General features: G+C 42.2%; 1 protein-coding gene across 1 annotated transcript in view; it reads right to left on the bottom strand.

The window, feature by feature from the left end:
- The window catches only part of arhgap17b (Rho GTPase activating protein 17b), a 58540-nt gene that overhangs the window by 9033 nt on the left and 25903 nt on the right, over positions 1–23604 (bottom strand). Inside the window, exons 3-10 of the mRNA XM_028454866.1 lie at positions 19670–19774; positions 10983–11059; positions 10758–10869; positions 10461–10537; positions 9338–9440; positions 6240–6308; positions 6024–6105; positions 6–171 (exon numbers count right to left, since the gene is read on the bottom strand). Of these exons, the coding sequence (XP_028310667.1) occupies positions 6–171; positions 6024–6105; positions 6240–6308; positions 9338–9440; positions 10461–10537; positions 10758–10869; positions 10983–11059; positions 19670–19774 (791 nt within the window). The remainder of the gene's footprint in view (positions 1–5; positions 172–6023; positions 6106–6239; positions 6309–9337; positions 9441–10460; positions 10538–10757; positions 10870–10982; positions 11060–19669; positions 19775–23604) is intronic.

The following is a 23604-nucleotide window of genomic DNA, read 5'->3' as shown; positions in this document are numbered from 1 at the left end:
TTCACGTTAGCCTCCATTTGAACAGCTTTCCATCCATCCATACCTCCTCCTTCATGCCGGTTTCCAGCAGCATCATGACGCAGGCCTCCAGAGGCAGAGCGATTTCTCGGTTTGTCCTCTTCAGGTGTTCCTCCAGCGCTGTGCCAAATGCCGGCTTCTCCATCCATGAATCTAAAGGGAGGAACAACCTTCAGGTTTAGGGCTTAATAACAGCAAATAAAGAAGCAATTGTTCTAAATTACAAATGTAGAATCAAGCTTCTTTCCTTTGTTTGCCATTAGACTCCAAAATACCAAAAGTACTGTATTTTGCATTGTATAGGATGCTATTTTTGTCATTAAAAGTTAAGGGTGTGGCCCTTATGGCAGCGCGTATTATGTGTGGATTTTTCTGTCAGTTGCACACGTGTCAGGTAAAAGCACTTGTCGAGAGGCAAAATATTCCTGACAATCCCCCCCTACAGCAGAATGATTGAACTGTAACAGCCACTGAACATCACCGTGAACTGAATGTTCAAAAAGCACCTTTGGATAATGTGAGGAGAGTGAAATCTCTCATAACTTTAACAACAGAAAAGATGCGTTGTGCTCTGTAGACAGGACAGTGTCTGAGTTACGGCTCTACAATGAATACAACTTTTTCACTTCCGATACGCTACCAATATTACAACCCTGAGTATTGGACGATACCAATATCGATATATCAGCACGAATCAAACACTCCCTCTATGTCTGCTTCTTCCCTTGTGTGTTTGCTCCTGTACTCCTTCTGGCTTTTGTCTTGCAGGTCCGTGGGATCCTCAGTGTGGAGTTACAGAGTCTCAACAACTCTGTCTCCACCCTTTCCTCTGCACACACCCAACACAGCATAACGTGGATGGCTGTTCATCATAGGAATGGGATCCACACAAGGTTCCTGCTGCTTAACAGAAGGTTTTCCTTGCCGCCATGATGAATTCATGTTGGGTGTGGGATACATATGTATATGTATATACGTATATGGATGTGTGTGTATCCATAAAATGAAGAGTCCGTCCTTAAGACTGCTCTACTGTAAAGTGTCTTGAGATACCATTGGTTATGATTTGGCGCTATACAAATAAAAGATTGATTGAGATTGATTGATGTTAGTCAAACAGAGAACAATAGTCAGCAACAGCAGATATGAGAAAAACGAGAGTTATGTATGTCCTGGATGACTGCCAGAGGTGCTTAAAGCACTGGATGTTCCATCTCGCGCATGCGCAGGTCGAGTAATTATATCAACAAAGTCACCTGTGACCCCTGGATGACCCGGAGAGTCTATATCTACCGGTGTCATCAGGTGATCTGTTCCTGTCAAAATCTACTTGCGAGGACACAAGGATCCTGAGTGACAGGATGCTCTGGCGGTCATCCAGGATTCATTGAACCGTAGTTACATACGTAACTCTGGTTCTGGTACATCCTCACTGACCGCCGGAGGCAGTGCTTAAAGCACTGGATGACCACACGTTCCGCCGTTGCCACAGCAAGAAGAAAGGCCGTCTTGAGAGACAGCCACTTGAAATCAGTGTGTCCCAGCGGCTCAAAGGGTGGCTGGGAAAGGGACTGAAGGATAACTTCCAAGTCCCATGATGGCGACCCATAGACCCGACGTGGTCTGAGTCTCTGAGTCCCTTTCAGAAACTGCTTAACTAGATAATTTGATCCCACTGTCTGGCCATCCACCTTTGTATGATTCGCCGAGATAGCAGCAAAATACACCCTGAGGGTGGAAGTAGTCCTGTTTCTGTCCAAAATAGACTGCAGGAAATGCAGTATTGCCATCACTGAACATGTTCCCGGCACCTCGTTGTGAGAGTCACACCACTCCACAAATAGCCTCCACCTGTTAGCGTAAAGCGCCCTGGTGGATGGTGCTCGACAGTTTAAAATTGTGTGGGCAACCGCCCTATTGCAGGATGCCAAAAGTGGGTCCACAACTATAGGGGCCACAAGAACAGGGAGTCGGTGCCATATGTGTCCGTTGACCTGAGACAGGAGGTCTTTCCTCGCCGAAAGACGCCACGGTGTCCCCCGCAGGAGTTTGAGCAACAGCGGGAACCATGGTCTTCCTGGCCAGCATGGGGCAACCAGAAGCAGGCGGAGACCACCCTGCTGGGCCCAGTGAAGCTTTGCTGGTATGAGGGGGAGTGGAGGAAATGCATAAAGTAGGCTGTCCGGCAAGGTATGTGCCAGGGCGTCCCGCCCGAGGGGGCTGGTCTGTGCTCTCAGAGAGAACCAGAGAGGGCAGTGAGTCGCTGCCTCTGAGGCAAAGAGGTCCACTGCTGCTCTGCCAAATGTGGCCCATTTCACAGCCACCACCTCTGGGTGAAGTCTCCACTCCCCGGATGGAGGCTTCTGCGGGAGACGAGATCCGCGGCAGTGTTCCCGAGACCAGGAACATGCATTGCCCGGAGGCTCAGGAAGTTGGGGTAAGCCCACGTGAGGAGCTGGTGTGCCACCCGCAGACATGTCAGAGATCTGGTGCTGCCCTGGTGGTTGATGTGGTACACAGCTGAGGTATTGTCTGACTGGACAAGAAAATGCCAATCTTTCAGAACAGGGATAAACTGCCTGAGCACCAGGAATACAGCCTGACGTTCTAACACATTTATGTGCTGCCGCTTCTGCTGGGCACTCCTGACAGTCCTGGACTGCCACACAGCACCCCAACCCATAAGAGAGGCGTCCGTCTCGACAACCTCCCGGCGGGAGGCTACCCTCCCCACGGGTACACTCGACATTAAGTATTCCCTCCTCCAGGGTCGGAGGGTAAGGAGACATTGGACAGACACCCTGACCACCTTGTGCCGGTGGCGGCTGGGGTCTACATGCAGGCTGTTCATCCAAACCTGAAATGGGCGCAGTGGAACAACCATGGATGCCGAGGACAACATCCCCATGAGTCGCAGGACCAGGCCATTCTGCAGGAGGGCGCCATGCTGGAAACGCCGTAGAAGGCCTAGGATGGCGGAAACTCGCTCTGGAGAGAAGGAGGCCTGCATGAGAAGAGCAGCAGTGTCCCTCAACACCTGCTCCTGAGTCGGGGAAATAATGAGCCAGTCGTCCAGATAGGGGAGTATTGAAACTCCGCTGGCCTGTAAAGGTGACAGAGCAGCTGCCACACACCGGGTAAATATTCGAGGGGCCAGTGATAGCTCAAACGGTAGAACCCTGAATTGATAAAACTTGTCCATGAACATGAAACGAAGGAACGGTCTGTGATGAGGGGCAATGGGAACATAAAAGCAGGCATCTTTCAGATCCACCGTCACCAACCAGTCTCCTGCTGAGACAGTCCGAAGGACATCTGCTACACACAGCATATGGAAGGAGAGAACTTTGAGGAACCGGTTCAACCCCCTCAAGTCCAGGATTGGGCGAAATCCGCCCTCTTTTTTGGGCACAAGAAAATAAGTGGGGTAAAACCTGCTGAGGCAAGCCTCCGGTTCCACTAGCTCGATGGCACCCTTCCCCAGAAGGGTGACTACCTCGTGACATAGCACAAGGGATTTTACGGGATATCTGACCACAGTGTGTTTGATCCCGCTGAATGTAGGGGGCCGGCGTCGGAACTGTGATGTGTAACCTCTGGATAGTGTGGACACTACCTAAGGGTCTGTGGTCTGCTCTTCCCAGCAGAGGAGCTGCTCTTGGGAAAAGAGTCCGACGACCGGCCCCTGAGGTTCAGTTTCCGCCCCCCTTGCCTCTTGGGGCTTTGGGGGGGCAGTGACTTGGTGCAGAACCTCTTGGCCCCTGAGCAGATGGATGTGTGGCTGCACGGCATTGCCAATTTCCTCGCACTGTGACCTGCAGGCCCCTGGGCTGCCCAGACGGACAAGTAGTCGGCCGTAGGTATGGGTGATCTGCACCAATTCCTGCTAAATGTCCCTGCCTAGGAGGGGCATGGGGAGCCTGGCGCAAACTGGCAAACTGCTGCCTCGCTTGGCCAACCGGCACGTTACGCTCCAAGACCTGCAATGCCGCTGGGGCAAAGGTCCAGCCCGGCACAACCGGAAGAGAATGCAATGTTTTGCAACATGGTTTGGATTGAGGGGACTGTGCCAGCCAGACCTGGCGACGAGTCAGCGTTATCTTCGACAGTCTGCCCAGCTCCCTGGTCATAAATGTGAATGTCTGCAATGAGGCTTCGCTGAGAAACTGAGCTGCGGGCTCCCCCCCCAGAATCTTGCAATGTACTCGACAAAGCAAGTACCAGGTGTGACAGAGAATTACCTAACCGTTCCATTCGGGCAGCAATGTTATAACTGCGAGTCAGAAGATCGTCAGTCAACCTGCACTGTGGCCGGGGGCAGCGTGCATTCAGTCTCACAGCCTCATCTGGGGAAACTATCAGGCCTGCCTGAAAAAAGCATTTGCCTTTGGGGTAGGGACCGGGGCTTCATCCAACCCAAGGCGTGCCAAGGCCGTGCGCATTGCCGGCTGCACAGTGCCACGGCTGGACACTGAACAAGAGGTCCTACTCGAACCCTCTGAAAAAGCATGAGAAGCCTGAGAGGCAAGATCCCCATGCCCATCCCCGTCAGCGTCACCAAACAGGGTACATGATGCTGCCGTGGACAGCGCATCCTCCGCTTGAAGGTGGGATGGACCTGCAACAGGGTTAGCTGCGAAGGCTGGCGCACCGGGCTCTGTCTGTAGGTTAAGCAAGATGGCCTTAATCTGAGCAAACTAGGTGGTGAGAGCATCCACCTTATTAGCCAGAGCATCCACCTTTCTTGTCTTCCGAGAAGGATCGCCAGACGCTGTGATGGCACGCTTAGCAACGCTGATGGCTCTACCTGAAGAGAGCAGGTCTATTGTGCCCTCAGCCTCAGCCAACCTGGAGAGTCGCAGCTTCTAGCGGACGAGAACACTCGAGGCGCCAACCTTACGGTTCCGAAGCTACAAGCTGTGAATAGTAAATGACCGACCTGCTATCGTTATCCGCAATCACGAGAAGATAGAAGGAACAGATCACCTGATGACACCGGCAGATATAGACCCTCCGGGTCATCCAGGGGTCAAAGGAGTTTCAGGGTTATTTTTTAGGTGGGGTGCTTGTGTTGAATGTGTTGACACACCCCCATGAGTTGATTGACATAAGTACCTAATTAATTTGCATGAATCCAGCAGACACTCAAGCCAAAAAATGTTGACGGGCAGCTGTTTCTTGCTCAAATACTCCAGTTTAAGCCCAATGTTCTTACAGTTTATTTATAGTTAGCCCATAGTACATTTTGGCAAATTCTTGAGTAAATTTGAGTATTTATCAATATTGTTGTTTAACGCTTTTCTTTTGCACTCTAAACTGTTCACATATTGTTTGTTAAAAAGTAGTTCAGCCACTTTTTAATAGTAGTTAATAATAAATGGCATAAAGTTGTCAAATCACCACATTGGATTCATCAGGAGCACAAGAACTCTATGGCTGACAGAAACTCACGTAAGGAAAACTGACAGATGGAGACGGAGCATCAGAACAATCTATATACAGTAAAAAATATAGAAGGAAACAATTAACAGCATAAAGTTGCCAAATCCTCACGTTGGGTTTGTTCAGAAGTGATCGCATCCAGATTCTGACTTGGAGTTTGGACTCGATGTGATCACTCCTTGGCCCAACGGAGGGCGGGGTGGTGTATCAGTCTGGATCCAGTAAAAAGTGACCAGAAAAAGCTATAAATGGACTGATATGAAGACGTGGAGCAGTGAGGAGGAGACTTTGTGTAGAGAAAGAAAACTCATCAAAATTACACGAAAATACTCCGAAATCTCTGTTAAACCTAACAGGAGTCTAGCAACCCACCTACTTGCCTTTTGAGATTGACCAAGCCATTTGTCGGGCACCCTCATCAGCCAATAGAGTGCGGCCTATTTCACAAAGCCGCCTTTACATGGATTTTTCATGGCAATTTGTTAAATTATTGGAATGCTGCCATTCTATTCTAATATTGTTTGTATCTTTATAAAAATGTGGTTTAATGCGTTGTTTCCCACCTTGTTGAAGGTGGATGGTTGGTATAGCTGCCTCTAGAGATGCCAGGGACCTCCGATGGAAGTCTGCTTGTGCCTCCAATAACTGTTAAACACACACCCACAAAGCTTATCGAAATCATTCAGACTGTGTAATGTTGTCCGAGATAAAGGGAGCGTATTTGCATCACATTTCCATTTTAGTTTCAGGCTATTGCCACTAAGCTATGGCGTACTCACCAGGACATAATAGCGTGCATATTCTCCCTCCATTGATGCAAAGTTGTACATGTCGGCAGAAAGCTGGTCCTGTAACAGATTTAAATGAAGTTAACGTTAAACCTTTTTTTTAACATAATGAAAATGAACTGCAGATGATTAAGGAGTGACGAGGTCCAAACGAGGTGGACTGCATGTTTGTCCGTTTTATTGCTGACACAAAGCTTTCCTTGTTGAGTCAGTTTCTAACACCTCACCCTGACCTCATGCAGGAGCCCTGACTGGAATGTACAGCTACTGACCTAAACAAAGCCTGTTGCATTCAGACATTGATGTTTCTAGAGCATTGGTCCATGGACTAATACTGACCTGTGGAGCATTGCTTATTGGGCTGCAAAGAAACTGAGTCTAAAAAATTACTAACATTTTTACCAATTGTTCTGTGAATTTACAAAAAAACTAATAAATTAATTATTATAGGACACAGAGGCTACAATGACTTCATGTAAAAGATTTTCAATATTCAAAAGTGGTAAAAAAACCCAAAGTTTGGTTCCAAAATGAAAATGAAAACGTCAGATAAAGAAAAATAATTTTATATCCCAAGAAGGAGTAACCTATATATTATGAATTAAAACAGAGATCAGGTTTTTTTTCCTTACATTCCCATATGCAGTTAAGGGCCAATAAAAATAGTAAAAAAAAAAAAAAAGGTATTTATTTCAGATTTTAAGAGCGTGTCACCCAAGAACCAATGCAAATATGTGACTAATCATTAGTGATCTATGTACATAGCTCAAAGATGATCAAATTACAGGGAGCTGAGGCATATGACAAGTTGTTTACTGAAGGCCCAAACATGTTCAGACCCAAACACACACTCGCTTTTTTACTATTTAGAGGAGCTGGCACGTCCACCAGATAGGATGTATAGCAGATCTTTTTATATATTCTGAGAGAGTAGGTGGAGCTGTATCACTATACCAAATTTCAGTTTCATATGTGATGTAGTTCCTGAGATATTGGAAACTGAAGATGGAAGAAAAATAAAAACAGGCAAAAATCTACACATATCCCCTCACTACAGTAAATTGGCCATATCTTAAAAAGTATTAATCTGATCAGACTAAACATTTACAGTGTGCCTATTGAATAATCACGGACAATTGGTAAAAATGTCAAAAAATTTTAAGACCAATTGTAATTGCATGGGCCATTTGTGAAAAAACATGTATCTTATATCCATGGATGTTCTGGGAATTTTACTTTGAAAAATGTGACGACGAAAAATATTGCTTCTTGGGCCCCATACATCACTGATACACATTTGGACCTTTAGCGTATTTAATGTAGAGCTGCAACTAACTATTATTTAGATAATCGATTAATTGATCAATAAATTAATTGATAAAATCCGATTTTTTAAAAACAGTTTATTTATAAAGCACATTTAAACCCTGCTTAAGTTTATCAACTTAAGCAGGGTTTAAACTGAAATAAAACTGTCTCTTACGCGCAAACGCTCTCGCACGCAAGTCATACACAAACACTGGCGCGCACGCACACACAAATACTCATGCCCGCACACACACAAACACTCGTGGTCATACTTGTCAAGTATCCCCTTTTGGCCGGGAAACTCCCGTATTTTACCCCTCTTTCCCGTCATCTTCCCGTATTAGTATTTTCTCGTAAATATCCTGTATTTTAATGTAATAATAATTAAAAGATGCCTTACTGAACTGAACGCCGTCACCAGCCTCGCGAGAACTGCCACCTGAAATGGCCTGGGTGGCAGTTCTCGCGAGATTAGTGCTGACATCAGCAACAAACCTGGAAACAACTCAGAAAAGAGATGATGAATGAAGAAGCGGAAAAAACAAAAAACTCGTGTAAATACCTTGGAAAATGGCTTCCTAAAGAGCAGCAGGATGGGACACAGTTATTCTGTTAGATTAATAACTGAGATTTTAACGTCTACCACAGCGAAAGGAACGACGTAAGTCACAATGAAAAACCATCCAATCACAAGCTCCACAAATATACACTTATTTATAGTGTTAAAGGATGTAAAGTCTGTAATAAATGTGTCTAATAAGTCATTAGTGAATATCAGAGAACCACATGAGTGAGCATGAGAAATTAAAAAAAAATTGTAATAAAATAAAATGTAAATGTCTAACTTAAAGACAAGCAATGTGAAATTAACAGTAAATATGCAACGTGTTGACTTGTATATGAATTGTAAGTATATTAACTAAACACATGTGCTTCAAATACTCATATATGCTTTTATTTAGGCTGTTTTATAATTTAGGAATTAAGGCTGGGCGATATATCGAGATTCAAGATATATCGAGTTTTCTATTTTGGCGATATAGAAAACTATAATAATTCATATATATATATATATAATAGCTTATTATGTATTAAAATACTAGTTTTAGGAGTCACTGCTTTTACTTCTCAGAACAACATGTAAAGCTCAGTTAGATGATTAATGAGTGACACATATTGTGCAGCTGTTTTTTAATAAATGTCCCTGTGTAGCATTTTGCATCAGCAAATTTAACCCAGAATTGTCTTTCTGGTCAGACTTTATTTGATAAAATTATCTAGATTCATTTAATATATCACCATTTTGAGGAAAATATATTGAGATATGAGTTTTGGTCCTTATTGCCCAGCCCTAGTAGGAATGTACACAGCATTTAAATGTTAATAAAGGTCAACCTACCAGATTCTAATCACATAATTGTATTTAGTAAGTGGTTGACAAGTGGGTATTTCAGATTTATTGTACACCTGTCTTAAAATATAAAGGATACTGGAGCTTGGTTGGGTGGGTGGGACGGCTCATAGTGGGCGCCAGAAAATTTCCCTTATTTTCAAATCCAAAACATGACAGGTATGCTTGTGGTGCGCGCACACGCACACAAACACTCGTGGTGTGCACACACAAACATTCGTGGTGCGCACACCAACAAACAAATTCGTGGTGCACACACCCACAAACACACTGCACTCACACACAGACACTCGTGCGTGCACACACAAAGCTCTGCAGGTGAAGACTCCTGCTGTGAAAGTGCAGCAGTGCTCTCCACTGTGTACCATACCTTGCACATTTCCACTTTATTGAGAGCGTCGTCCATCTCGTCTTTGAGCGAATCGACTTTAGCTGCCATAGCTTGGTTGCTGGACTTCGTTGCCTGGTACCACCTGATTGATAAGATCACGAGTGTGCATAAGCATGTGTGCAGCTCACACGTACACAGCATATCACAAGTGTTATAAACACAGTCAGCTATTTAAGAAACACCTTCAATCTTAGGCCCTGTTTACACAACAACGTTTCGCTTCTGTTCCCGTTTTTGTTTCCCAATAACTTCCGCATTTGCATGGCAACATTTTCAAAACAATCTCTGTTTACATGGGACCGCTGGAAGCATAAAAAACAATGTAGTTTACAAGCCAGGCCAATAGATAACAACAATCACAGTGCTGCACTACTTCTGAGAAATATCTGATCGAATCCGGGGTCAGGCTAAATTTATATCTTTTTAACATGGACTCTGGTTGGATTCGGCTCGGACACTGCGCGTTGAAGGCGATGTGTTTCAATCAGCGCAAGATGATGCACAAATGTTTGCTGAGGAGGTGAATGGAGGCTGTCCTCTGGTACATGAATAAATTATGTTATAAAATGCATACCTGACTAATTTTTGACTTGTGTTGCTGTGTGTCATATGTAGAGAGCAGCTCTCTGAGTTGTGTGTATTACAGCAGTAAACCTCTACGTAGCGTCTGTAGCATCACATGAAGCTGTTTGTCATGTTTACAGTTTAATGCAGAACGAGTACCTATTAAAAACTGCTGCACGCTGAGCAGAGATGTGAATAGTGTCACAGTAATAGGTTCAGGGTTAAAGAGAGATCGGCTTCATTCTGGTTCAGGCCGTATTCTGACGGCTACGGGCCGAGTCGGGTCTAACTTTGTAGGTCAGATTAAAGCTAGCCTCTGAGGGTCTACAGCAGAAGTGCGCATGCCCGTGATACAGAAAGTCCTGGAGGGGGTAGCGTTTTCAAAAACATCCACTCTGGAGCCCGTTTTTAAAACGTTCTGTTTTCAAGCACCAAAACGTCGTTCCCGTGGAAATGCACCGCCAACTTGCAAACAAAATTTTGGCGTCTTCACTAGAAAACATTCTCATGTTAATGAGAGTGTTAAGGCTAACTATACCGTGTTTTCGCTGAGTCATAGTCCAGAACAAGCTTAGCGAGTTGCTTCCTCTGTTTCAGTATGTTGGGAATCTCCACCTGTGAGCACAACAGTAAAGACCATGAACACAGCATGACTTCACCTGCAGCTAGAGAGGCTTTCCTGTCAGAACACAGGCTTTATGAATAATTCAGGATATTATATAAAAACTAAATGTGCTAAAGGCATCGTCACAAGAGAAAAAATCAGTCCTATGGAAGCACAACTGAAGCTTTACCAGGAGGGAAGTGAGAGTGTGTGTGTGTGTGTGTGTTTCACCTCTGCCAGCTGGTTTAGAGGCTCCAGGATGTCCCGCTCAATTTGCATTTCATGGTGCATCAGTTCAGTAGCTAACCTACTCTCTGCCTCACCACACTCCTCCATCATCTTACTGCACACACACACAAACGGATTCATTTCTATCAACACATCATTTCTGCTGTCTTGTTATTTACCTGAAGTTTAAAAGTTTAATTGTATTTAAGATGACTAAAAATGTCTCACCCGATGATACTGTCATCGCCCAGCTGTCCCGCGCCCTCCTGCATAGCCTGGGACAGTGATGTCAGAGGCAGCTTTTTCTGCACAAATGCAAACAAACAGACAAATATAGTCTCCTTGTGAAAAACCTGAAGGCAAAGACAGTTACATTTTTAAGAAAAACTGCAATCAGGAGCACAAATTGCAAGTGGAAAAACTCAAATCAGGAATTTTACAGCACACAAAACCAACTTTGACAGGATTTATTTATATTGAATTGTGACCAGAATAAATAGTTCTGAAGGTCATTTGTAGATGCTATTGCTAACCACTTCCTAGCTAAGGTGTAGCATTATAAAGGTAGCTTGATTTCCTCATTTGGGTCATTGGTTGTGTTCAAAATGTCTTCATACTAGGGATGTAACGATTAATCGTAAGGCAGTTAAAAATCGATTCATAGGTATCACGATTGACATCGATACTTTGAAAATTGAATCTACTTTTTTTAAAACAGCAGAGGGCGCTATATATTATCCCTTCTCTTGTCCAGCAGTGTACCGGCCGGCGGAATCTGCTACTACTTTCCTTCTGGCCGTCTTCTACACTTAAACATGTTAATAAATGATTCCTTACCCCTTTAGCACCAAAAGAATATCTGTAATATTACGTGAATATCTGTAAAAGTCACATTTTTCTATTAACTCTGTCTGCTAGCGTAGCATCTCTTCTTCACTGCAAGAATTTCTGCATGCCAACCGACCACTAGGTTACCAGCGCCCTCTGCTGATCCAAACAAGTATCTGACGTAAATCAGTGCAATGACGTTTTTTTTTTTAAAGTCCAATTGTTAAGGCACAGAATACATTTTCAGTTGCACTTTTAAAAAGAAAAATAACTATTATGCAGTTTTGCATTGTTTACTATAGAACCAGAATTTAATTTAATAGTCTTCTTCTTCATTTGTATTATTCCTTTATTTATTTCATTCAAGATTTATTTTTAGTTAAATTGCATTGTTTTGAAAAGTTTATCAAGGGATTTTTTTGACAATGAAAAATAAAAGAAAAATAATACAGTATTTTTGAGTTTTTTCCCCAAAAAAAATAAAGGAATATTTTTCAGTCATATGTCTACAGTCCCATTTTGTAAAATAAATCGTGAGAGAATTGTATCATGAACCCAGTATCGTGAATCGTATCGGGAGTTGAGTGAATCGTTACATCCCTACTTCATACTATACACCACAAACTCAATGAGTATATACTGTCTACTATATACTATCCATCTATAAAAGCAAAGAACGTCTGTGTGCGTGCGTGCATGTTTGTGTGTGTTTGTGGAGAGAATATCTCCACGGCACTGTATCTGATCGACCTGAAACTTTATAATTGTTTTCCAAACTGTCATCAGTGATGTCATCAGAGTTCCAATCAGGATATTCTAACTGATGATGTCATGATAAACGCGGGTTAAACCCAACGGGACACGAGAGGAGCGCCCGAGCCGCCTACACTACTATTACTACTACTACTATAACCACTATTCTACAAATCACTTTTGGTTGTACCATGCCAAAAAAATCGTCGTGCAGCGAAAGAGCGGAAAACATGAGGAAATGCGCCAGGCACGTGATGCCGAGTCACCTGAAGTCCAAAATGCCCGCCAGGCCAGCAACGCTGCACGCGTGATGGGCGAAGAACAGAGTAATGGCCTGGTCAGCAACGGAAAAAAAGAAGTCCCAATATAGTATACATCTAGGTATTTCTCATGTACTCAATCTTTCCATACTCTAATGTGAACGCACTACATACTACATTTTGACATTACGATATTGGACATAGCCAATGTCCTTTTTGTGTATTAGCTAAGAAATATTGACAGCACTGTCCTATCCTGCACAGGCAGGTTTGTAAGTAGGTCATTGTCTGTGGAAGGGTTAACTTTTAAAATAACTCTCACAATCTCTTCTTTTATTCATCTTACATAGATACAAAAGGATGTGGTTTCTTTCATCCTCTTAAAACAAACTAACTAGTGTCAGCAGGTGCTATGGTAAACAGATGTCTATTATAACTGGTGACCAGCTGCCAGTCAGTGTTATCAACTCCTCTGAGTGAAAAGTTGCCGTTGACAGTCCAGAAAGTTTCAAGAAGTCACTAAATGACATTGTGTACTGTATCTTACAGTCGGTTGACAAGACGCTGTTGGAGTAAAAACCATCAGTTAAGGAACTGAAGAGGGTCTTAGAAGTTGCTCTGTTGCGTTCGGCCATTTCTACCATTGCTCAAAACTGTCCGAAAATTGGACGTCATTTTACCAGGAGCTGCAGCTTGCTTCTGATCATCTAAATATTCAGGATAACTATCAAATCCATCATATTAGACGAGTGGTTCTGAACCTTTTCACCGCTGCACAAAATGTTTGCACGACCAGATTACATACAAAGTCAATGTGACAGATGCGGTAAAAGGCAAATTCTTCTCCTGTTGGGCGGTGCGGTTTGATCCGCACAGCAAGAGCGTTGGCTGGGGCATGCACGCTCCCGATTTTCTGTGACCTTCCTCATTCACTTGAGTTGAAAATATTGAACTCCAATGTTTTTTTTTGTCAGAATCAGAAATGTTTTATTTGCCATGTACAGTTTTGAGGACAGTACAAGGAATTTGACTTGGTGGTTGGTGCACAAAACAAGCAACAAAAAGAAATAAAAAATAAAAACAACACAACAAAGAACAACCCAGCAACAATAATAATAATAATAATGATAAATATAAAGGATGAGGGATAAATAAAGGATAGATAGAGAATAAAGGATAAATAGGATAAATATAAATATATATATACAGTGCAGCAGGTATCAAGCTGGTGGAGGTGGTGATCGGGTGGGGGGGGGGGGGTTCAGTGGGTGACTTGGGGTGTGTTCATGTGGATGGTGGCAGAGGGAAAGAAGCTGTTTTTGTGTCTGGAGGTTCTGGTCCTGATGGACCGAAACCTCCTACCAGAAGGGAGAGATTGAAACAGTTTATGACCGGGGTGGGAGGGGTCGGCCACAATCTTTCCTGCACGCCTCAAAATCCTGGAGGCGTACAGGTCCTGGAGGGAGGGCAGATTGCAGCCGATGACCTTCTCTGCAGAGTGGATGATACGCTGCAGTCTGGCCTTGTCCTTGGCCGTAGCTGCAGCGTACCAGATGGTGATGGAGGAGCAGAGGATGGACTGGATGATGGAGCTGTAGAAGTTCACCATCATCTTTGTTGGCAGACTGAACTTCCTCAGCTGCCGCAGAAAGTACATCCTCTGCTGAGCTTTTTTGATAAGGGAGCTGATGTTCAGCTCCCACTTGAGGTCCTGAGTGATGATGGTCCCCAGGAAGCAGAAGTACTCTACAGAGCTCACTGTAGAGTCTCCCAGGGTGAGGGGGGTGAGGGGGGCTGGGTTCTTCCTGAAGTCTGCTATCATCTCCACTGTCTTTAAAGCATTGAGCTCCAGGTTGTTCTGGCTGCACCAGGACACCAGCCGGTCTGTCTCCCACCTGTAGTCGGACTCGTCTCCATCAGCGATGAGACCGATGATGGTCGTGTCGTCTGCAAACTTCAGGAGTTTGACCGACTGGTGAGAGGAGGTGCAGCTGTTGGTGTACAGGGAGAAGAGCAGAGGAGAAAGAACACAGCCCTGAGGAGATCCAGTGCTGATGGTACGGGGAGCAGAGATGGTTTTTCCCAGCTTCACGTGCTGCTTCCTGTCAGACAGGAAGTCTGTGATCCACCTGCAGGTGGAGTCTGGCACGTTCAGCTGGGAAAGCTTGTCCTGAAGGAGAGCTGGGATTATTGTATTAAAAGCAGAGCTGAAGTCCACAAACAGGATCCTGGCGTAGGAGCCTGGGGAGTCCAGGTGCTGGAGGATGAAGTGGAGAGCCAGGTTTACAGCATCGTCTACTGACCTGTTGGATCTATAGGCAAACTGCAGGGGGTCCAGGTGGGGGTCGGTGATGTCCTTGATGTGGGAGAGCATGAGGCGTTCAAAGGACTTCATGACCACAGATGTCAGAGCGATGGGTCTGTAGTCATTAAGTCCTGTGATCCTCAGCTTTTTAGGGACAGGAACGATGGTGGAGGCCTTAAAACAGGCTGGTACGGTGCATGTCTCCAGTGAGGTGTTAAAAATGTCTGTGAACACTGTGACACGCAGGCGCGAAAGCCTATCAGAGTCCTTGTTGACAATGATGTCAGGCTGTCAAAAATGTGCGCCATGTCTGGTGTGACTGCAGCATTAGGGGGAATAAAGGGGAGAGCTTTTTGGGGCCCATCCATAAAGTCAGCAAAATGATGGTCCATCTATGAATCTGTGATAACCACATTTATTTATTCATCTGACTAATATCCACTGTTATCCAGGAGGTTCAGTATTATTATTTGCGCGAAAGGAGTATATAGTCATCTTAAAGATGTATATCCTTGTTTTAATCAGGAATAAAATGGGTTAAAAGTGTTCAAAAATGGTGGAAAAGGTGGTGAAATGGGATTTAAAAAACCACGGAAATTGGTTAAAAGTTGCAAATCAGTGTGTCCAAAAATGGACAGAAAACGCGGTAAAAAGGGTTTAAAGTGTCAATATTGAAGCAATTAGTTTAAACTGGCAAATAATGGGCATGATAAATTGGCCAAAAAAAAGGCATTAAATATAGTGAAAAGAGGTTAAAAGTGACAATAATACGTCAACATACAGGTATGTGACATTAAGTGGGAAAAGTGGTGGAAAAGGTTTAAGATGTCTTAAAAGTGGAAAAATGTGCAGAAAAGGCATTGAAATATGATAGAGAAGTGGCAGAAATGGGAGTAAAGTAGCAAATATGCATTAAACGGAGCAAAAATATGGCAAGAAAAAGTGATGAAAATAGTTAAAAGTTTGGTGAAGTTGCAGAAAATAAGTAAAAACAAGCAAAAATGGGCTTAAATTGTAAAAACATTTTCTTAGTTTCTTGAAGGCATCTGGCAACCCCCTCTCAGTGCCTCGCAACCCCAAATGGAGTGCTCACCCCAAGGTTGAGAACCACCGAATTAGAGAACGATTTTGGGGAAATGTAGCATTATTCAAGACTTTTGGCATGTTAGTAAATAAACAAGTCTCGTATTTGTTTAATCTTTTATTAGTGAGGACATTGTGAAACAGGTTAGTTTAACTCTACTGATGATGTGTTGTTGCAATAGTAATCCTGCTCTACACTATTGTTATCCGTTTTTTCTTCCATCAGCGTTAACTAAACAAAGTTCCCAAGATTTATGCTTGCACTTTGATAGTTTGTAACTTTTAAACTTTTTGACTTATTACATTTTTTCTTTCCCATTCAATATGAAAATTTCAGCTTTTTCAACCTTTAACCCCTTCATCCCCAGCCATTCTTTAACCAATTTTAACCATTCAACCTTTAACATGTTCAGCTACTACGTTTAACCCATTTCAACATTTTCAAATTTGTTCAACCCATTTCAACCTTTTTGAATCTTTTTTAATGCTTAGTTAATGCTCGGTTAGTGCTAATGCTAGGCTAATGCTATTGCAAGGTCAATGCAAATGCTAAGCTAATGCAGTGCGACGCGGGCCAGCACCTGCATCCTCACTTGCAGGAAATACCAACATTCTAGATATATTTAATTGTATTATTATTTTTTTCACTATGTAGTTTCAACAACTGCCTCTTGCAACTGAAAGCAGTGGATCATCTGCTGTAATGCCAATCACTTGAATCCAGAGAACAATGCTTCTGAACATTAAGTTTCAGCATTTTGATTTGTTTATTTTGTTTTCTACATTATTAAATGTTTGTGCAGCAGACAGAGAAGTTCATCTGCCTCCAATTTACCTTGCTCAAATGTCATTTTGTGCTTCTGTGCCCTCACCTCTCCACGTTGAATGAGCAAAATGTTAATTTAAATAGGGTGGTCTCAACCACGTCTACACGCGCAGTGCCGCAATGTTAGTGAATTCCCCACAGCATGTTAGAAAACAGTGACACCAAAGAGCCCCTGAGAGCAAAACAAAGCCTGCTGTGAGCTATTGACATCATCTACAGAAATGTACCTCAAGTAAAAAGACAAATTATGATGACAGAGTGTGTTTGACATATTTGACAGTGGCTACTTCTCAGTTGGCAGTTTTACAAGCTGTGGAAGTTTAGCCTAGGAGAGTGAAACTGGCACAAAGCCAACAGTGCATATTTTTCTTCTGAGTCTCCTTTATATTCACTTCATAATGTAAGGTGCTACACGTTCCCAGCCAGTGTTGGTCAATCATATTTCACATTTAAATATTGCATTTACCCACACAATTTAAATTTAACAGTTTCTGTTGTTAAATTGTTGAACATTTAAACCTATTTACTACACATTCTACCAAATTTTAATAAAATAAAACAACTCTTCCTTCTTTTAACTTGTATTTCTGCTTACTCCGGCATATTAGGAAAAAGACTCCTTCATTTGAACAGATAAATAAAAAGTAAATAAAACACAGCAATAAAACAATTAAATTAAAGTGTCTTCTGAGTTCTGACTGAAATTGGCAACACGTCCTCAACAACATATCCAAAGACGAGCTTCAACAGCTTAGCAGCATTAACTCCTGTCCATCTTAGATCTATGTATTTTCACCTGTTTAGCAGGCCCTCGGAGTTTGGCTCGGTGGAAGTGGATGTTAATCTGGGGATTTCTCAATGACTTTTATATCCCTGTGCTGGTAATTTGGAATTACTCGATGTGGATAAAAGTTTTCTTCCCACAGAGTGCACAGCAGACGCTAATGTTTTTGTCGTCTTTTACGGAGTCAAACTCAAAGGCCGCGTTCACACTTCAGGCAGAAGTGGCCAAAATCCAATTTTTTGAGGGTCAATGGGTGGTGGAAGTGAGTATTGGCAAGGATGTTGCAATATGATACGTATCACGATACGATATCGAGATATCGTGGTATATTGCAATATTCTACCTAGTTAATATCAAAATTAAATGTAGAGATGAAAAATCAAGTCGCTGTATATGTTCATCAGAAGATATTGATCATTCAGAGGACAAACTGAGTCAAAACTATTTGCTTTAAAACATCCTTTTTATTATTTATTATTAGTGTTTTTGCACATTTTCACTGAAAAAAGAAAATGCAGTGTTACACACTACCATCATTAAATAAAGTGCAACAAGTTTCTTTTCACTGAAACTACTGTGTAGAAGTCTCAAAGTAACCATAACAACATAATGACAGCATTGTAACAACTGTAAGTGAGAACATTGAGGATAAATCACCCTGAGTTACTGACAATGCACAAAAATAAGAAAAAATTGTAATTTTTCCTATTGTGTCAGTTTAAGCACTGATCTGAACTGTTTATATGAAAATAAAATGCCTGTGCATACATATATATTGCAGGCATTACACACTGCCATCAAAAAATCAAGTGCATCAAATAACCATTGCAACACATTGAAAGCATTGTGACGACTGAAATATTGAACAAATACTGATAAAAAATAACAATAATATATATTTTTTAATTAAAAAGTCAATTTAAAATTGGCACCCAAAAAATTGCGATATATCGTGATTTTTTTTTTTTTTTTCACACCCTTAATAGGTGGGTCTAGGAAATCTTGGTTAGGGGGGCACTGCAGGGGCACAGACTCGGATTATGGTGGCACACTAAATTTCAAATATTAAAACAACCACTTAAAATCCTAGTTAATAATACAGTTTACCCTAAATTATATAATTATTTGCAACATGGGCATTTCCCTTTTATGTTGAAGCAACAAGGCAAGGCAAGGCCAATTTATTTGTACCGTTGTAACAATTGTTGCACACTTGGACACAAAAGGGACTTTCAGGCATGCACGGGTTGTTTGAACACTTGTTTTAATCTGAATAACCCAGAAACACATACATCAGTCGCACCATCTATTTAATGCAAGCGACTGGCTCGGATGTTCCCGTCTATACCTGAGGACCCCAAGGATCCCTACAGCCACTTAGCTGCCCCTGATGCTGCCTGTGTGCACCGTCCAATATAAACTGTGAGCTTCAACCAGACGTGGCGTTTAGCACACATAAAGCTGCTCGTCATGTTCATAATTCACAACAGATCATTCTACATGTGTGCGCACGAATGTGAATAACGTCTGGTTAAAACGTGTTCAGGCATTTTTTTTAATCTGATTAATCGATTATGAAAATAATCATTTGTTGCAGCTCTACTTCCAAGAAATAAAAGGTGCTTCGACATGCTCTCTCTCGCGCTACATTTTAGTGTGAATTGTTTACCAATGATGTCGCACCGCTTACGTCACTGACTTCAGACTATCGTGGCCGACTGGGTTACAATGAAAAAAAAAAAAAAAAAGACTGGGCTATAAAATGAGAGACGACCAACAAACAGTAGCAAGACGGTTTCATTTAGTAACGCAGCCTGCTTGCGGGAAAACGACTCTTCAATTATAATCCCTTACTTTACTCGTTAATTGGGAAAAGTAGTCAGATTTGAGTAATGCGTTACTGCCCATCACTGTTCCCAGCAAAGGACTAGAGCTAACAGTAATATTCAACCATGCAGATTGTAAGCGAGTCATACTGGGTAGAAAATCGTCTGTGGGTTAAAGAAAGTTTCATGAAAAAGCTCAAAGCATAATGATCAGAATAAAAAATTAAAAGTGGTCCAAAGCAGGGCTTACGTGTCTCTTCTCTGTGTCTGTGCCCAGCTGACCCTGCAGACAAGCCACCATCTTCTTGTGCGTGTTGTGCGACACCAAACGTACCGCCTCCATCCGCCTCTCGATCTGTGCGTACACAAACGTGAGAATTAGCATTAGATATGATTATTAGTAAACATTTAGCATGACAGCAGTTCAGTCCAAGCCATTCAACCATTTCATAAGAGCATTGAAGTTAAATAAAAAGTGTTTGCTTCGTCTTTTAACCTAAAGGCTCTTTGTTTATTTGTATTTTATCTATTTATCACACAGGAAGTTGCACCCATATCCAGGAAGAGGTGGCCCCAGTAATTAGACAGATAGGAAATGAGGGTGATTCAGTTTTTTCTTTGAATAATTCTGGGGGGAAAAATACACATAGATACTGTATGTGCAAGAGCATATGATTCATTTTTAAAAAAAAAAATAGGTATGTTCAAAAGTGTGAATGCAAGTTGTTTAAAAGTTATTTACTAAACAATACATGCAATGCATTTAGGAGAAAAAAGCTAATAAACCCACAAAGATATGACTGACTGATTCAAGGGCCACATTGTCAACATTTGTGTCAGCGTTAAGAAAAATTACCAATCTAAGCATTAATACAGGAATTTCCTAAGGGTTTTGTGTGTTTTTTGTTGTTGTGTGCAGTTATTTTGTGCATTTTTCGTAAAATTTTGTGCCAATTTCAGTCATTTTGTGTATGTTTGTTGTCATTTTATACAGTATGTTCTTTTGTGGGTTTTTTTTAAAAGCAATTCTGTGTATTTGTTTGAGGTCTCTCAAGAGTGCTTTAATGTAATAATAGAGCTCCCTTTACTAATTAATCCCACTTCTTTTTTCTGTTTTAGTGTAAACACCCTCAATTTCTGAGGGTCCCTGTCTACTCACTGATCTCATCTTCTTCCTTTACTTTCATCTTCACTAATTCCACTTCACTCTTTACGTTGTCGGACCATCGTTTCCTCTTGGACAGCTTCCATTTCCTTCCCCTTCCTGAAGCTGTTGCCAGACCACAGCTAGACACCAAGTATAATTTACTGGTTTCTTTGCTGAATTTACACTGATATAGACACAGTTGATGGAGCATCATGACATTAAAGCTGCAGTATGTTGTTCTAAACCTATGGTCCCTTACTAGTATCCTTGGAACGCTCCAACTGTGGAGCTCTTAGTGACTTTCATGCCCGTATTTTGACTCAGAGTTGAGACTCGGCGTAGTAAAAAACAGACCATAAAAAGCTGTAAATGGACTGATATGTTGACGTGGAGCAGTAAGAAGGAGACTTCATGTGGAGATGGAAACTTATCCGTTGAAACATGGAAATTTCAGTAAAACCCAACTTGAGTACACCAGCCCGCCTACCTGCCCGTTCTGATTGGCTGAGTCGTTTGAAGGACACCCTCATCAGCTAATAGAGTGCAGCCTATCTGACGATGCAGCCTTTGTGTGGATTTTCCTGAGAGATTGATAAATTATTGGAATACGGCTAATTTAGCGGTGTGCTTTATAGTCCTGAAATCACAGTAGATGTGATTTATCCCGTCTGTTTTCACTCTCCAGTACATGGGCAGGCCCTGCGCAGTCACAGGAATCCGCAAGGACTCAAAGCAGACCCCCATTAATCCAGTCTGCGCGAGTGTGTTTGTGCCTTTAGACTGCTGCTTACCACATCGGCCTTCTTTTTTTTCTCTTGCTTTGCTGTGTAACCATTGTGCCGCAATGAGGACTTCTCATGCTAGAATGTCCATCATTGTAATTGATATGTAGAGTACAGAATTCTCTCCAGGTCAGTTCTGGTCAGACTGCACTAAGCAGGCCAGATACCATTGTTCACAGATAGCATAACCACTTTGCAATGCCATGGCTACCGCTATCAGCAACAAACATATCTCTGAGCGCACTGAACTTTAGCAGATTCACTGATGAACACACACTGAAAACTTGTTCACCTCCAAATCCCAGACCGGTGTGGTACCCAAAACCTTTTGACCAAATGAACCCTTTGTCAGCTTCTAACCAGAAACTCTAAATCTCGACTACGTCTCATTCATCCATACCACCACAACAGTACTTTTCATAGTACAGAGGACATGAACGCGCATCAACTTTAGTCAGGCAGCCATAAGTGACACCCCAAAACAGCTCAGTTTGTAAAAGGATCTCTGAATGGCTAAAAAGTTGCATCACCTCCTGGATTTCTAAAGGCCTTATACAGAGCCATGAGAAGCTGCAAAAGTCCTGTTTCCTATCTTTGAAATACTTTGACTTACAATATTCTCAAAGGTGATTATGGATTTTTAAATAAATGAAGCCAAAAAAAAAAAAGACGTACATACTGCAGCTTTAAATATCCGAGAGTTGGGACCAGTTACAGCCTGACTCCCTTTAAAATGAGGCCAAGCAGTCTCAGGGTACAATCCAGTCCAACAGCCTCACTAAACCCTCCCACTGAGGTGGGACGTGTCCAAACAAGATAAATGCCTCAGTCAATGCAAAGCACTGTGAAAATAAATCAGAAAAAAAGAAGTTTGGCTGTATTTGTACTTGTGGGTAGATTTTGGTTAGCTGATTAAAAACATGCAGCACTCAGCTCTAAAATAATGCTTGAGAAGGACTAAAGTGAAACATCGTCATATGAAGCCAAAGTTGTTTTTGTAAGGGTTTGTTCTGCATTTTGAGACACAAAGCTGAACTGAAATTCTCTGTGGAGGGGGTGGGAGTCAAAACTAATGAAAGAATGTGTTAGTCTGTAATTGTGTAATGTACTAGCATAAAATGTGACATTACAGACACATTAGATGAAATGATACAAGGAACTTTACCATCAAGAGACAAAACAGAGTGAAAAGAAGTCTGAGTAAGCATGAACTGGGAATCCCAGCGTCAGATTTCCAGTTATAACACCAACATAAAGCTTGACGGGGGCGGGGCTGTAAAAATGACTGTTCATGCTTAGGCTTTTTCTAAACAGTGTGTAGAAATTGATCCACATACTGTAAAAGCAAAGAGCTACGTATTATAAGTGAGAAAATCTGAGAGCATTGTGCACTACTAGCCTTCCACAAAGCACAAACTGACAGACGACTTAAAGCTTAAAGACATCCTGACAATCACATTCCAAAGTGACAGCTGCAGCTAAAAGAATGTCCAACACAGCAAAGAGGGCGATGGCAGAACATGTCACTCGTCTTCATTTAGAAAAAACAAGTGTCTTTATTGTGTGTGCACATAAACGGAGAAGTGCTCAGCACAAAGTGTGTAGGGTTCAGAGTTCACTGCTGCATGCTATAAAACTTTGACCTCTGAGGCTGACTAAGGGTTGCAGAAAGTCTCTCTTTCTTTCTTCCACTCGCTCACCTTAACTTTCCTTTCACAAAAGCCCCTTTCTTCTTTGAACACACTCTGTTGCAGTCACATTTCTTCACTTTTTCCCCAACAGTGATCTCACAGTTTCACTCTCCAGTGCTCCCATCCCCCAACACGTACACGCACCCAACGTCCAGTAAGATTTTAGGATCAAGAATGGGGCCCAGCATTGACTTGAGTGGAAAACCACGAGGTGCATCTCCTGTGGCGGCAAAATCTTTGCCCTGGTGAAGCTCAACTGAATGAAATACGAACCACTAATATTATAAAGGATATGCATAAGCAGGCTGCACAGCCATAATGGCTTTAACAGAATCTTTAAATCAGAGGTAGGCAACTGTTATCATAGTGGGGCAACAAAAATGTGTTTGTTTGATCGGGGGGCCACATGATCATGTCAGCATTTAAAATAATGAGCGATTTGAGCATTAATACAGGAAAGAACAAAATGTTTTTATAATAATAATAAATAATAATGCATCAGTTTTATATAGCGCTTTATCATAGACACTCAAAGTCGCTTTACAGAATTAAGGCATTATTCTTT

Source organism: Gouania willdenowi, chromosome 8 (genome assembly GCF_900634775.1).
Source record: "Gouania willdenowi chromosome 8, fGouWil2.1, whole genome shotgun sequence".
NCBI classification, from domain to species: domain Eukaryota; kingdom Metazoa; phylum Chordata; class Actinopteri; order Blenniiformes; family Gobiesocidae; genus Gouania; species Gouania willdenowi.
The sequence above is the reverse complement of the archived record's forward strand: the minus strand, read 5'-3'. Positions and strand labels throughout refer to the sequence as shown.